Raw genomic sequence first — 14,946 nt, 5'->3', positions numbered from 1 at the left:
ATTTATTGCATTCTTCATAGCTGCTCTGGTAAAGCTTTTTAGGTCGGATCTCACAGGAGTTTCGAGTGCAATCCTTGGTTTATGAGTGCCAAAAACGGCGGGAGGCTTGTGATACAGCTGTTTTATGCATTTAGAGAATGGGGCTGAACCCTGAAACCCATCATCCCCAGGGAATTTTGGTGCAAGGCCGTGTCGGCTGGGCAAGCTCCGGCAGCCGCCCGCCCATGAGGCGCAGGGAAGCTCCGAAGGCCGCAATGGCAGCGCTTCTCTCCCCGCCCAGCTAGGGCGGGCGAGGGCCCTTCCGCAGCGACACACACCGTGAGGCGGCCGCCAAAACCCAGCGGGGTTTCGGAGGGACCGCCACAATCCCGCCCGCCCGCCGGCTCTGGCCGCCAACAGGCGGCGCCGAGACTGGCGAGGGCCGCGGGGCGGGAGAGGGGCTGCGGCCTGAGGGACGGCGCGGCTCCGCCTCCGGCCCCACCGCGCGCCCCTGCCCCGCTTGCCGCTCCCTCTCCCGCCCCGGTGGGCTGTGCCGGCCCGCCGAGCCCCGCCAGCGCGGGGGGTCCCGGGGAGCGGAGGCGCCGGGGGGGGGGGGGGGGGGGTGAGGCCAAGCCCCCGCCCCGGCCCTTCCCTCAGGCGCGCGCGAGCGGCGCCGCCGCGCGCCCCTCGCTGTGATTGGCGGAGGCGGGGAGGGGCGGGGCTAGAGCGGGACCAATCCACCGCCGCTGGGGGGGTGTCTCGGCGGGATGGTTCAGCCCAGCCGCCTCCCCTCCTCCCCCGCCCCTCCCCACCCCTCGCGAGCTCGAGCCCTTTGGCCAGGCCATTACCAGCGCCCGCGCGCGCCCAGGCAGGACCCCGCGGGCTGCCCGCCGCGTTGCCTGACGGCGGCGGCGGAGGCGCGGCGCCGACGCTGCCGGCGGGCCAGCGCGGAGGTGTCGCTCGGCCGCCGCAAGCCGGTGCGAAGCAGACCGTCGGCGGTCAACCATGGCCCTTCGGTCTTGGCGGGCGTCGGCGGCGGCTTCCGCTCCGGCGTTTGAGCGGGGCGGCCGCGAGCGCCTGGGCGCGAGGAGGGGTGAGGGCGCGGGTCCTGGCGGCGCGGAAAACGCGCCAAGTTTCCCGTGGTGGGGAGAGCGGCGCCGGGGCGCCCCGCGGTCCCCATGGCAACCGGCGGGCGGCGGCGGCGGCCCGCGCCGCACCAACATGTAGCGGTGAGGAGGGGCGGCTCCACCGCGGCCGCCATCCGCGCCCTCGGGCCCCGGGCCCGGCCCGCCGCGCACGTCCCCGCCGGCGGGCGAGCGGCCTCCCGGGCGGGCGCGACCGTGAGGGCGGGCGGCGCGGGGCAACGGGCCGGGCGCGGGCGGCGCCGCCGGGGCGGCCGCCGGGGAGGGGGGGCGGCTGTCAGAGCCCGGGGCGGGGGGCTGCGGGGTGCTCCGGCGGCCGCTGCTGCTTCCCGCACTAAAAGTAAATGGCGTCTCGTGTGTGTGTGTGTGTGTGTCAGGTGTGAGCACCGAGCGCAGGTTCCCGGCCGCGCCGGCCGCCTCCCCCGCTCACCTGCCCGCCAGGAAAGATGCCCGGGGTCTTACCGAGTGACAGCACCGCGCCTGCGAGAGGGAGCCCCTCGAAGAAGAACAGGCTTTCGCTGAAGCTCTTCCAAAAAAAGGAAGCGAAAAGAGCGCTGGATTTCACGGAGTCCCAGGAAAATGAACAAAAGAGTTCAGAATTCAGAGGCTCTGAGATGTATGTAAGAGTTTCGCTCTGAATAAGTGTTTCTGGGTGTATTGTGAAAGTAGTTTAGTAGCTGGACAAGAGTTTGATGTAATGGGTAAACAACGCTGCTCCATCCGATTATTTAAGTTGTATATTCTTGCATAAGTCTGTGCTTGAAGATGTACTAAGTAAACCTTTAAGCCAAGTTAATCAACCTGAACTAGCTATTCACTATAATGAATTTCCTTAACTATTTGCTTTTAAGAGAACAAGTCTGCCATACTATGGATGCTTAGCTGACTGGCATAAAGTTTCTAATAGGTTAGCTTATTTGAAGTTAATATAAGGTAGTTAGTCCGATGCTGAATTATTTAAATGATATTAAAACGTAGGGTTTTGCAAAATGAGTTTTAATAAAAAATACTGGCTTTTAAAGGTTATTTCTGCTTCAAGTAAAAGAATCGATGGTGCTGCTTACTGCCGTTCATTAGGGTGTTTCAAGCCCTGAGCAAATCCGACAACTCATTTCATTTCAGATAGTGAGGAAATTTAGTGAGGAAAAATTGCTTAATCATGATCAATTATAACTGTGTTGGACACTTTAAAATTTAGTTCTGTTGTGTAGGTAGTGCGTAATCACCATTATCACTGTATATAATGTGCCAGGTTCACTGGATCCGTGGTTTTTTTTTTTTTTTTTCCCTGGTTTTATCCTTTTGGTTTGCATCCAGAAGTGAAGTGATGTGAATCTGAAGCAGGGAACAGTAACACAAAATATGTGCTAGACATGTTTTTCTTAGCGTAGCCTTAGGAAAGAACAAAGCATACAAAAGTATTTTGAAGAGAACTTTTTTGGTTCCTTAAGTCGTTCTAACGTTTTTTGTAAAATATGTATTGGAACTAACAACAGATTTGCCAGATTCTTGTAAACCTGTGCTTGAGTGCCCAGAGTAGCCATACGGAAGATTCTCAAAAACACTTTGACATGACTTTGGTTTGTGTATATTGGTTATTAATTCTGTAAGCTCTTTCTGAAATGGTAATGGCCAGGAGAGAGATGTGCATGCGTACCAGGAGGGGTCATTTGTAAAAATCACCTCTTATGCGCTGTTTTATCTTTAATAGTGACCAGGTTGTTCCTGCAGCACAGCCTCCCTCGCTTGTTAGCTGTGAGAAAAAAGACAACATGTTGCCTTTTGTGGGCTTGAACAATCTGGGTAACACTTGTTACCTGAACAGCGTACTTCAGGTAAGATCACCACGTTCAGGGGCCTTGGAAAAAGGATTGACTTTTGGTTAAGCACAAGTGGAAGAGATTTGCAGTTTGATAGGACATAGATGTCTGGATGTAGTATGAAGGGAATGTGGGGGGCAAAAAAAGATGATACTGCAGGAAATGTGTGCACCATAGGTTGCCTTGATTGGGCGAGTTTTCAGTTTACATAGTGGGCACCTCCCTGCTATGAATAATCCTCCGCCTTTGGGTGCTGTGCAGCCGCCTTGGGAGATGCAAAGCCAGTTTGATCATAAATGTGGATATGTATGTTGAGTAACTTCTTTACTGATTACTCTGTTTTAAACTGTTGCTTTCAGGTACTATATTTTTGTCCTGGTTTTAAAACTGGAGTAAAACATTTATATAATATCATTTCAAAGAAGAAAGAATCTTTGAAGGATGAAGGAGAGCAAAAAGCAGACAAGGTAATACATCTCACGACGTGTTCCTTGTAATTTTGCAAATGAGACTGCACGCTGAGAGTGTAATGAAAATTTAACTCATTTCTTCTGGTTGTAAGAAGTTTTGCAGTATTGTTTTCTACAGTGCTATTTCAGGTAAAGATACATTTGAGTTGTTTTGAACTTGTGTTCAAACTTGAGTGTTCAGAGTGGCTGGAAACTTGTAAGCACAAGTCGAAGCTTAACAGGAGAAATCAGAAGATACCTCACCAGGCCTCTCACTAAGATAATCATGAGACAGTACTTTGAGTGGATGGAAATTGGAGTTTGGGCAAAGATGGTTTGGGTTTTTAAAATAGTCTGGCTTTTCTATTTGTTTTCTACTGGCAAAAGAGCAATATGTTGTCTGAAACTCACCTGCTTCCCATAGCAGACAAAATCTGTCAAATGGCTGTTAGAAAACTAAGTGAGGACAGGAAAGAAAAAGTTTAACTTGTTGTTACAGACAAAACTGCATGTATTTTTATTCTTTTTTATGTTGTTATTGCAGGGAACTTGTAAAGAAGATCCACTGGCAAGTTACGAACTAATCTGCAGTTTGCACTCACTGATTCTTTCAGTTGAGCAGCTTCAAGCCAGCTTTCTCTTAAATCCAGAAAAATACACAGATGAACTTGCTACTCAGCCACGAAGGCTACTGAATACCCTTAGGTACAAATTATCTTAAACACATTGTCAGAATTTTCACCAGAAGTTTTGAGGCCATTTTTATACAGCACAGCATTAGAGACTTGGGGAAGGTAGATGGTCTTAAATTGGGGGCATTATTATAGGAAGTAAGGGGGTTTTGTCTTTATTGTTAGCCCTGTGATATCGCAAATTTGAAAGTACATTTTAATTTTGTAAGAATATCATTTAAATCCAGCCGTGGATTTAAAACAGTACTTAGCTTCACATATGTAAGTGTTCTCCCTGACCTGGGAAGGAGCGCTGCAGTGAAATGTGTGTTTAAACGCGTAAGGCTGTAGGTACCTTCCCCCAGCTATCTGTGACAGAGAGGATTTCTCTCTAGGCCTGGAGAGGATCCTCCCCTGCTTTTATATCTAAACTCCCTAATTTAAATCTCAAATCATGTTAGCCAGTTAGCAAAGAATAACTCATTGTTTTGCTCATTTACTCTTCATTTTAATAGAGAGCTCAACCCTATGTATGAAGGCTACTTGCAGCACGATGCCCAGGAAGTTCTGCAGTGTATCCTGGGTAACATTCAAGAAACCTGTCAGCTACTGAAGAAGGAAGAATTGAACAAACTGCCCGTGGAAGAGCCTACAGCTAAACCAGAGGAAAAACTTAATCAAAATACTGAGAGCAATGGAACTGGCAACCCTACTGAGGAGGAGGATAATGTACCAAGTAGCCACATTGGAGAGATAGCTGAAGAGAAGCTGCTCAAAGGAAATGGGAAAAGAAAAAGTGATGCTGAGGGTGGCAATGCAAAGAAAAAATCCAAAGTATCAAAAGAGCAAATTGCAGCAGAAGAAAATCAAAGGCAAACCAGGTCAAAGAGGAAAGCAACAGGAGAAAAGCTAGAAAATCAAACCGATGTCATTGCCAAGTGTTCCAGTGAAAGTGAGAGTGCGAAGCCAACACAGAAGAAGTCACGGCTTAGATTAAACTGGTTGAAGTCTTCATGCAAACAGCCTAGTATTCTGTCGAAATTTTATAGTCTAGGAAAGTTAACCACAAACCTGGGATCCAAAGACCCAGGGAAAGAATTTGATGACTCTGAGCTTGAAGAGTCATCTGTAAAGTGTGAAAATGGTAACAATATTAAAGAAGAATATCATGAACCAGCGTCTCCTGTGGAAAGCCGTAATGAAAAAGGAACTGAAAAAGAACCGAAAAAGGAAGGTTGGTGAACAAGTGTATGGGCTTAAAATTAGTATGATTAAGAAATTACGATGCGTGGGAAGTCAGCTTTCCGACTGCACAGCCAGTGAAGCTCCCTAAGTACAAAATTACATTTTCAGGAATTGAAAAATATTTTTATGAAAGAAAATTTATTTTTATACATGTTTGTAATTTTTTTTATAACCTGACCTGTTTAGCTTAGATCTTAAGGGGTATTTCTCTAACATTATGTAATCATTGTACAAGATAAAAAAAAAAAATAATAATATTGCCAGGTTTGTATTATCACTAATTTTTGTCATCCGTAGAAATAGCAAGTGAATTCAAGATGTAAAGGAAGATTACTGTCAGGAGCAAATGGAATCAAACCCCATTAGTTAAGGCTTTGTGTCCCAAGACTTTACAGACAATATGCTCTCCTTCCCTCCCTGTTCTTCAGTCCTTCCATATTTCCAACCTTCCCAAGAACTAGGAAAGATATGCTCATTGGCTGGCAGGTAGGGATTTTGTTTGTGTTGATGAAATAAGGTAACTGTTGAGGGAAAGGCCTCGGTAAGAATTCAGTACTTCCTAATTTGGAACTTTCTGATCCACCCACCAATTCTTATAAAAATCTGAAGGAATGCGGAATCTTTTAAGATCTGCATTTCTTCAGCAGATTTGACTAAAATTGGCCAACAAGTTTAGAAAGTATTGAAGGAGAGGACTGAGAATAGAAACCAGGCAAAACCACAAGTGTGCTGTTCCTCGAGGAGGCTGACAGTCCGTACTAAGGTGGCAGCGCACTGATGGCAAACACAGATTTTCCAGAATGTGACACTGTCACACTTCAAGTATAAAACAAGAGTCTAATCTTAAAACAGAAATCAAAGTTTGAGGGCCAGGAGAAAGAGGCTTCCGATTTGGTTACAAGTAGGTGGTATTTTGAAAATAGCTGGAATGCCTAAAAGACCATGTCTGTAACACAGTGATTTTCCAAGAAGGACAGCCAGGTTCTGAAGTGTCTTTTGAATAAAATGCATTTTGATAAGTGATCTGGCATGTACTTTCTCTAGGTACAGAGCTGGCTGTTTTTGAACTAGTGGAGAAACTGTTCCAGGGCCAGTTAGTACTGAGAACAAGGTGCTTGGAGTGCGAGTGCTTTACTGAAAGAAGAGAAGATTTTCAGGACATCAGTGTTCCAGTGCAAGAAGATGAACTTTCTAAAACTGAAGAGAGTTCTGAAAGTAAGTAACTATCGACAAGGGTCGTGATGTATGTCTCTCAGCCAGCCGTTGAGGAAGGACAGTGTCATAGTTATCGAGGAACACTGCTCCTGTTTGTGCTGGTTAAACTTGGAGGCTGTTCTGTTATCTCTTGTCCTGATTAACTTTAGACTTTGGAAACACAGTGCTGATAATGTAGACAGATCCACATTGTATTAAAATTGTTTTGGATCTTAACACATAACATGGACTGCTTACAATCCTTCACTTGCATACATGTTTTCCTGCTTATAAATAGCTATTTTCTTTGATTTGAGTCTTCCCTTTCTTCCTGAATAAGAAATTCTTCTGCTTTTCTTCATTTTATAAGAAATAGCTGCACTTTTTCTCAAAAATAAAAAAAATGAGAAACCAGCTTTTTTGTTAATTTACTGTAAAAAAAATTTTTTTTTCAGTATTTTAGACTGTCATTACCTTAATAGCATTTATTTTATATTTGTAGATGTTAGTTCTGTGGTGTCTTTCACAAATTTTAGTGATCTATACATAGTTTTTAACTATTTTCAAAAGTAAGCATGGCAACAATACACTTCGAAATTCAGAATTTTAATCAATCAAAATCAATTTTTAATTAACAGATTAAGTCCAGTGGACTTAATTTGGATCAGCTTTTACTATTTTTGCTCTCCCTGTTTTGCTGAAGGACTTGAGAGTAAAGTGTGTGGTGGGGCTCATGTGTAAAATGCTGCTGACAGGGTAGGTGACCTGGTCATCAGTGGTGTGAAGCTGTCAGGGGAGGCAAAATGTAAAAAGCAAAAGAGAACTTTCTGGTTCTTTTGGAAGTTTGCCTTAATGAGTTGAATTCTGGTCTCAGATACACACACCCAATTTCCAGACATGGCAGCAAAATTAGGACGTGTGATCTAAAGACAAGCTTGGGGAAACAGTAGATTTTAAGTAATAATACCCATTAAGTGATATTTCCATCACTTCCTGAAATGATTCAAAGATTTGAGTACATTTTCATACATATTGAATGTTCTTTACAGTGTTGATAGTAGTTTTTGAATGTGTCTTAACTTGACATATTTTGTTTTGTTGTTATTCTGGTGGGATGCATTGGAAATGTAAATAATAGTGCGCCTGTGAATGTAATGATTCTCTTTTATAGTTTCTCCAGAGCCAAAAACAGAAATGAAGACTCTTAAATGGGCAATTTCACAGTTTGCGTCAGTGGAAAGGATTGTGGGAGAGGATAAATATTTCTGCGAAAACTGCCATCATTACACAGAAGCAGAACGCAGCCTTTTATTCGATAAAATGCCTGAAGTTATAACAATTCATTTGAAGTGCTTTGCTGCTAGTGGCTTAGAGTGAGTATGCAGATTGACTATATTACGGATCGGTGTGCTGTTGGAAGGGATATCTTATCTGAAGAGGAGATTGAAAATGTTTTGTAACTTTTCCAAAAGCAAAAGCAGATTTCTGGATTGAAATTAACTTCAATCAGTGGGACACAGCTCCTCATTTCATAAAGCCTTTCTATTGTTACAAGTAGTGGCAGAAATTATCTCCAGGGGAATATACTTTCAGGAGACTTAGTTTACTTTTAATATCACCTGTCTGTGGGAGTTTAGAGGCAGGTTTAAGTACTTTAGCAGAACAAGTAATGAGAACAAAACTGAATTTTATGGTCACAGCTAGTAGTACTTTGGTCTCTAACTGAACGTGAGCGCTAAAATACAGGAAAAAAAGCAGAAAAACATTCTAAAGAGCTAACACACAGTACAGAAATCCTGTAAAATACAGTAATATCGGTGTCATTGATGTTCAACTGCTGAGCAATCAGTTTGATGTTATATACTGTAGGAATCCTTATTTTTTGAAAGCGATTATTCTTATGAGTGTTCTTTACCTTTATTCATACTTAGGAATTTAGGGATTTCCTTTGGGAAGGGAGTTAAAAAAAACCCCAAACCACCAAAAAACGACCCCCTGACCCTACAGTACTGTACACAAATGAAAGAATGCCATGACACTTTATACACAGCATTTTGCAGTAAACTCTTTCTCCACTGATATTCAAATAATGAAAAATAACAGAAGGCTTCATCAGGAAAAACTTCTCTTAAATTACAAAATATTATCCAGATCCTTCAGAAAATTGTTACACCATTAATTGTGTTTTTGAGAGCGACGATACAATTTTAGTAACATTTGCAGCTTGGCCTGTATTTTCAACTTTTCCTGGTATTCACTAAAACATAACTTCTGCTGTCTGCATTAAGTTAGCCAGATGCAGCAAAAGGAGATAAACTTGTGCTGGTTTCAGCATCCCCCTAGTTGGCATCTGTTCCAGAGAGCCAAGCACACCCCTCAGCTGCAGCCTGTGTTCTGTAACCTGATGGCTGCGGAGCCTGACAGGGACCTGCTTTGTGGTGGGCAGCAAGTTATTTAGGCACAAATTAGTTTGGCCTTTTATCTGCCAAGTTCCCTGTGCTTTGCGTTTCCCTGTTGGTTGGCTTTAGACCTTGAGAGCCACCTTGCCAGCAGGAAGTCTCATGCATGAAGTCTTCATGGAATTTAGTTTATATTTGTCACCAATGTTTTAGAACTTACGTGTATAGGACCTTTGGCAGTATACAGATACCAAATAAAAGTTGACAGATGATTTGTCAGAGGATGCTCAATAAGCAAGTGCTGATAACTGTGGTCAATATAAATAAGATTTGTAAAATAACTAGTGTCAAGAAATATATTAAGATACTTTTACAGGTAGTTTGCTAAGATTGTTCAAACTAGACTTCTCGTTCTGCCTGTTTTTAGTATTTAGGAGTATCTAGACTTCTGACAAAGCAGAAAGGAAACTTCCTCTGTCTCTATGTCTGCTAACATCTCTTCATACAAGTCTAGGATCATAACATAGAAAATTGTCTTTTCATTGTTCTACATAATATTTGACCATCACAACAAGGCAGAGAAAAAGTTGCACACTTCTTAAAAATCGTAATGCTATTGTTGAGTAGCCCTTGATGCGAGATGGCATGCTGGTATGATTATAGGCTATTCAAAAAAATACAACCCAAGATGTCCACCTGAAAGGAGACCTACATATTATTTTCAGTTTGCTCCCCACATTTGCTACTTTTTTGTTTCTATGAGGAGGTGCTTGCAGGTTACCCAGCCATCTCCTGAATCACGTACCTCTTCTGTCCTGGCAGCCTTCTGGTCCTCGCTCCAAACCACTCAGAGCTATACCCGGGGCAGACTGAATCCAGTCTCTTGTGGTGTTCCTCATGTGTCCTCTGAATCGTGTCATACATTTTCTGCCAAGTGCTGGCAGCCAGAGATTAAGGAAGTAAGAGTGGGAAGATCAGATGTAGAACTGGAGTCAGTGATGAAGCTGAGACTGCTTAGAAGATCGTTTCCCAGTTTTTGGCTTGGATGTTTTATCTTGGACAAAACCATGTCATTTCTAAACGTCTTGACTTGGAGTAATAGAGCACAGCTGCAAATCAGGTGGGGAAGAGCTGAGGTTTCTAAACCAAAGCACTGGCTTACTCCTTAGTATCCAGAGTCACTTATGGTGGGTTTTGAACAATGAGCTTTGATGGAGCTTCCCCCAGTTGACTTATGTAAATTTGTAATATTTATTGTAAACATGAGTTGGCAGTGGTTTACCCTAAAAGTAGTTAAGCTACTAAAAGTAGTAAAGCTATTAAGAAGAAATGTGTAACCGGTAACACCTAACCAAGCATTTCCACTATATAAATTTAACAGTTGGTAAGAGAATGAAGAGTTTTGTCTTGTGAAATGGTTTTGTTGCAGTCACATTTAGTAATTAGTGACAGCAGTGCTTAATGCTGCTGGAAATCTTTACGTGGAGTACTTCACATCCTTATGTGTTAAAAGCATTGCTGTAAAATAGCTTAAATCTTTAAGGGTCTGTAATAACTTGAGGTGTTAATTCAGTACAGTGGGTGAAGTTCCACTAATTTATGGCCTCAAAAGATGCAGTTGCAGAAATCAAGTTTGTTGTGTATGAACTACTGTGCATCAGTCAGAGGAGGCAGAGTACTTGGCATGCAATTTTTCTGTCTTCAGATTCTTATCATTAAGAAGAACAAAAAGCTAATAGGAAAAGATTTCCTCTCTTATTTCCTCCTCTCCAAATCTTTCTGATGCTGGATCTCATTCAGAAGAAAGGTAGAGCCTGTTTTTTAATGTTTTATGTTAATATGATTGTCATAGTGTGCTTGAGTGGAACTGGATTTCTGATCTAGAGTATCAGCAAGCAGTTTCTCTGTTTCTTGACTCTTCTGAATATCTCTATTTCTGGCTACTCATAATAGGGATTTTCAGAAGATTTTGAAGTTTTATTATTTCTGATGCTCTTTTGTGTTTCTTTCGGTGTAGTCACATGTTTATGGCAAGCCTAGGTCTAAAATGGGATTTCAGTTAGACCTGAGTGACTGAGGACATCTGTGTGTGTGTAAATGTATTTTTGTTTATAAGGTTTTATGGCTGTGAGCATTAGTGAAATGTTTAGAAGCACAGCAGAGTCAAAACTAAACCCAGTAAAACAAAAGTAATAGTCTGTTACTGCAGTTACGCTTACATGGTTATGCCATATCTGCAGTTCCCTTGGATTAAAGATAGTTATTCTTTCTTAGGATAAAATGCAAGTTGAGTAATAGTAGTTAGCTCTTCGGAACTGGTGTTTTACAGGGTTTGTCTATGTTCCCCTAAGTTTTTCCCTACAACACCCTAACAGTTGAGCAAGACTGAATCATCGCTGAAATCTATTAGGACATCATAACATATCCTTAAATAAAGGGGTTAATTAAATTGGGCTGATGCAATATGTAAATCATGTGCAATCAGAATCCTTCAAGGAGACTTAGCACACAGTAATGATGTAAAAGTCCCAACACTTATTTTCTTTTCAAACTCTTTAGAAGATCCTTATTGTAATGAAAGGACTTAAACTTTTCTCATCGTAAATTTGTGCACTATGAACAAAATGCCAAATATTTCTGGAATACAAGGTGCTTTTCCAAAGTAAAGCAGCTAGATAATTGTTTAAAAAACCTGAATAACATAGGGCAGTTAATAAAGAATCCCTAGTAATAAGAAAGTGTTAGTAACTTATTAATCCTTAGATAACCATTGCATTACCATTGGCAGTGTACTACAGTGCACTAAGATGATCGGAGAAGAATTGCTTAGTTTTTCTGAGGGACATTAAAGCTACTTGAAAGTAAAATAGATTTGTGTTCCTTTATTTAGTAAATGACTCTTTGAAAGGTTTGGGAAAAAGAAAACCAAAACAACCCTGGTTACTTCAACCTTGGATGTTGAAGAGGTTTTTGTTTGGTCTTTTGTTTAATCTGGAAAGCAGGATTGTGTCTGGGAAGAAGTGCAAGTACTCGGGCATAGAGGCAGGAATGATAACTGCACAATGAGGTTAACTCCTTTTATCGTCGGTATTTAGAAATTAACCTTAGTCAGTACTTCAGAAAAAGAGAATCTCTTAAAATAGTTAAAATACACAGTTACTAGGCTGTAAGATTTAACATTATATGTGCTCGTAAAAATGTCTTTACTGACCAGGGGAGCCTGGGACAGATGCTCATGATAAGCAAGTTGAGTGTGAGATCTGAATCTCACGTTCAGATCACCTGTGTCTTTTTAATAGAAGAATATAGATACAACATATGGGCCGCTTAAAGCAGTATTTATTGTGAGCTGTTGTGGCAAGAGGTCTTAACTTTATCTTTCTTCTAAAGGTTTGATTGCTATGGTGGACTATCCAAGATAAACACTCCCTTACTGACGCCTCTCAAACTGTCCCTAGAAGAATGGAGCACAAAGCCAACCAACGACACCTACGGATTGTTCGCGGTGGTAATGCACAGCGGCATCACTATCAGCAGCGGACACTACACAGCTTCTGTCAAAATTACAGATCTTAATAGCCTGGAGTTAGATAAGGGAAATTTCATCACTGACCAAATGTACGAAATGATTAAACCAGAACCACTGAATGAGGAGGAGGCGAGAACTGTCGCTGAAGACTACGACGATGGCGAAGTCTCTTTCAGAGTCAACGGAAATGCGCAGCCGGGTAAAGTTCTGAACAAAAAGAATATGGAGGCTGTTGGACTGCTTGGGGGGCAGAAGAGCAAGTCTGACTGTGACCTGTACAACAACAAACCAGCTAACCCTGAGAAGTTTCTTAACGTAGTTACTGAAAACAGAAACCCCGAGTCCAGCAGTAGTAGCGGGAGCGCGGAGTGCAGCGCAGAACATGGCGAGCAAAACGGCGCCGCGTCCAGCGGACTGGAAAACAAAGCTCTGTACGTACTGCAGAGCCTGAGAGAGTATGAAGGAAAGTGGCTGCTCTTTGATGATTCTGAAGTGAAGGTTACGGAAGAAAAGGACTTTCTGAATTCTCTTTCTCCGACATCATCATCTACATCAACTCCTTACCTACTGTTTTATAAGAAAATTGTAGAGTGATACTGTATTTTGACTGTAAATATTAGGGATTTGCGTACACCTATTGGTCTGATTCGCATCAAAACTACCTGGAAGACACAGCTGTTTGTTTTTGAAGCTACTGGATCATAATGTTTCTGGTCTTTTTGTTTGGTGTAAGTGGCTCAACTTGAATTAACAAACCATGACATAGAACTTAACTCACACAATAACTTTTATGAGGGAGAATAGTGATATTACCTTTTAGAAATACCAATTTGTATAGTTCCTAAATGATGCCTACAGTACACGGTAGTGGTTTTAACACAACTCTAGGTGTCAGACATGCCTATTGTATTATTAGCTTTTTTTTTAAAAAAAATAAAAGTTATTTGTATTCATATCCTGAAGTTAATGTATATTAACTAGCAAATTTCATCAGAAGTTGTGTATTTTTGTAACTTGGGAAGTAATACTTCATATTTAGTCTTTGGGTAATCAACGTGGTTTATTCTCCTTATCCAGTTCTATACTGCTTGGTGCGACTCGAAGCACAAGAAAAGGGTCTTGTAACCTTGTTTAGTGTAATGGGAGGAACCGAACTTAATAGAAATGTTGGAATGGTCTAATTTGCATCTTGTTGCATAGCTGTTAAATGGGCAAAGTGTAAATAGGTGTGATTAATACTTCAAACCAGGGGGAGCATGTAGTGTAATTAAAATAATTTTGTACTTTTAAAGAATAAAGCCCTCTAATATGCATATCTGTTGGGTGGGTTTGGAACTTAGTGGTGATCTTATAACAGTTAATTTGTACTTGGAGCTCACTGCAATGTGGGAAAATGAAAGCATTTGGCTTTGATGCTTTGTTAAGAATGTATATATGAAATAAAAAATTTATGATACGCATCTGAGATGACTAGATCAGACGTTTGTGCTTGGAGAGGGGAAAAGTGGAAGGTGAAAGTGGTTGGGCACTGGTACAAGAAGGTTGGGAAACTGTCTTAGAGAAATGGAAGATTTAAAGTGCTTTAAAAAGTAACATTCTGGTTTTTAACTGATTCTTGTACAGCGTATCCTAATTTGAAGGCACTTGATGACTAGAGGTTCAGAGGCAAGGGGAAAGGGAAACAGACTATTGCAAAACCATATGAAATCTCTGGCACTAAATACTAGAGATTAACATCCCCAATCATTGATCAGATGCTAAAATGTTAAGGCGAATCCTATACACTGCAGACAATTAAAATCTTAAAAATATGACACAAAATAGGATGACTGTTTACTTCTGCTGTCACAGAATGGATGGAATGACATGTAGTGTTGCTGCAGAGACAAGGAAAGATATACAAGATGTGAGTACGCCCTAGTTTTCTGGATATATTTAAAATTTTTAAAATACAAATTCATTTATTTACAGGAAAAGCCCTGGAAACCTCTACCTAGTTTATCCTGCAAGAGTTTCTTACAATCTTTTATGATAATGTAGTATAAACACCGAGGTAACTCAAGAAAAATAGTGTATTTTCCACGTTAGGGTAGACCTCTAATTTTTGTAGAGGCCTTGATTTTGCAGTATATCCTAGATGTTGATGTATCACTAAAGTATGTTTCAGTCTAGAAAGCTTGTTCTGTTAATAGAAAACAGTGTAAGAAAGGCTGGACTAGATTTAGAGTTGCTTATAAACTCATGCTGATTAGATGTCTGTGGTAATTATCTTCTGCAGAGAAGAAAAATCTGGAATTACGAATGCACTAAGACCTTTCCCTCTTCTGAAGCATTGTCACCATAATAAATAATTTCATAGTCTAAACCAAGAAATAGCTACATTAAAAAAAGGTAACTGTAATCTTACCTTGCAAGGGTAGCCAGATCACATTACAGAATGCTATTTTTTACTGCCTGCAGTATGGGGTCTGCTGAATTTCAGCCTGCAAATGAAAGTTTATTTTTCCACACTTGACCC

At 41.8% G+C, this 14,946-nt stretch overlaps 1 protein-coding gene across 2 annotated transcripts; it reads left to right on the top strand.

The window, feature by feature from the left end:
* Positions 1–940: 940 nt before the first annotated feature.
* On the top strand, positions 941–13,888 carry USP1 (ubiquitin specific peptidase 1). Of its 2 annotated transcripts, none has more exons than XM_074875870.1 (9): positions 941–1,072; positions 1,499–1,737; positions 2,833–2,956; positions 3,301–3,408; positions 3,935–4,095; positions 4,577–5,295; positions 6,351–6,521; positions 7,672–7,873; positions 12,290–13,888. In XM_074875870.1, exons 2-9 carry the CDS (start codon positions 1,568–1,570, stop codon positions 13,020–13,022), a joined length of 2,388 nt encoding a protein of 795 aa, XP_074731971.1. In that variant the 5' UTR covers positions 941–1,072; positions 1,499–1,567; the 3' UTR covers positions 13,023–13,888. The 2 variants fall into 2 exon arrangements, with proteins under 2 accessions (XP_074731971.1, XP_074731970.1); XM_074875869.1 differs by having other exon boundaries at positions 1,071–1,208.
* The last annotated feature ends 1,058 nt before the right edge of the window (positions 13,889–14,946 follow it).

This window comes from Strix uralensis, chromosome 8 (genome assembly GCF_047716275.1).
Source record: "Strix uralensis isolate ZFMK-TIS-50842 chromosome 8, bStrUra1, whole genome shotgun sequence".
In the NCBI taxonomy this organism is placed as follows: Eukaryota; Metazoa; Chordata; class Aves; order Strigiformes; family Strigidae; genus Strix; species Strix uralensis.
This window is presented reverse-complemented; position numbering and strand designations above follow the sequence as displayed.

Bases quoted from the DNA above. Each gene is read 5' to 3' on its own strand.
- USP1 (XM_074875870.1), top strand. From the start codon at position 1,568: ATGCCCGGGGTCTTACCGAGTGACAGCACCGCGCCTGCGAGAGGGAGC. The intron at 3,409-3,934 runs GTAATACATCTC...TTGTTATTGCAG, and splicing joins GAGAGCAAAAAGCAGACAAG to GGAACTTGTAAAGAAGATCC. The intron at 6,522-7,671 runs GTAAGTAACTAT...TCTCTTTTATAG, and splicing joins AACTGAAGAGAGTTCTGAAA to TTTCTCCAGAGCCAAAAACA.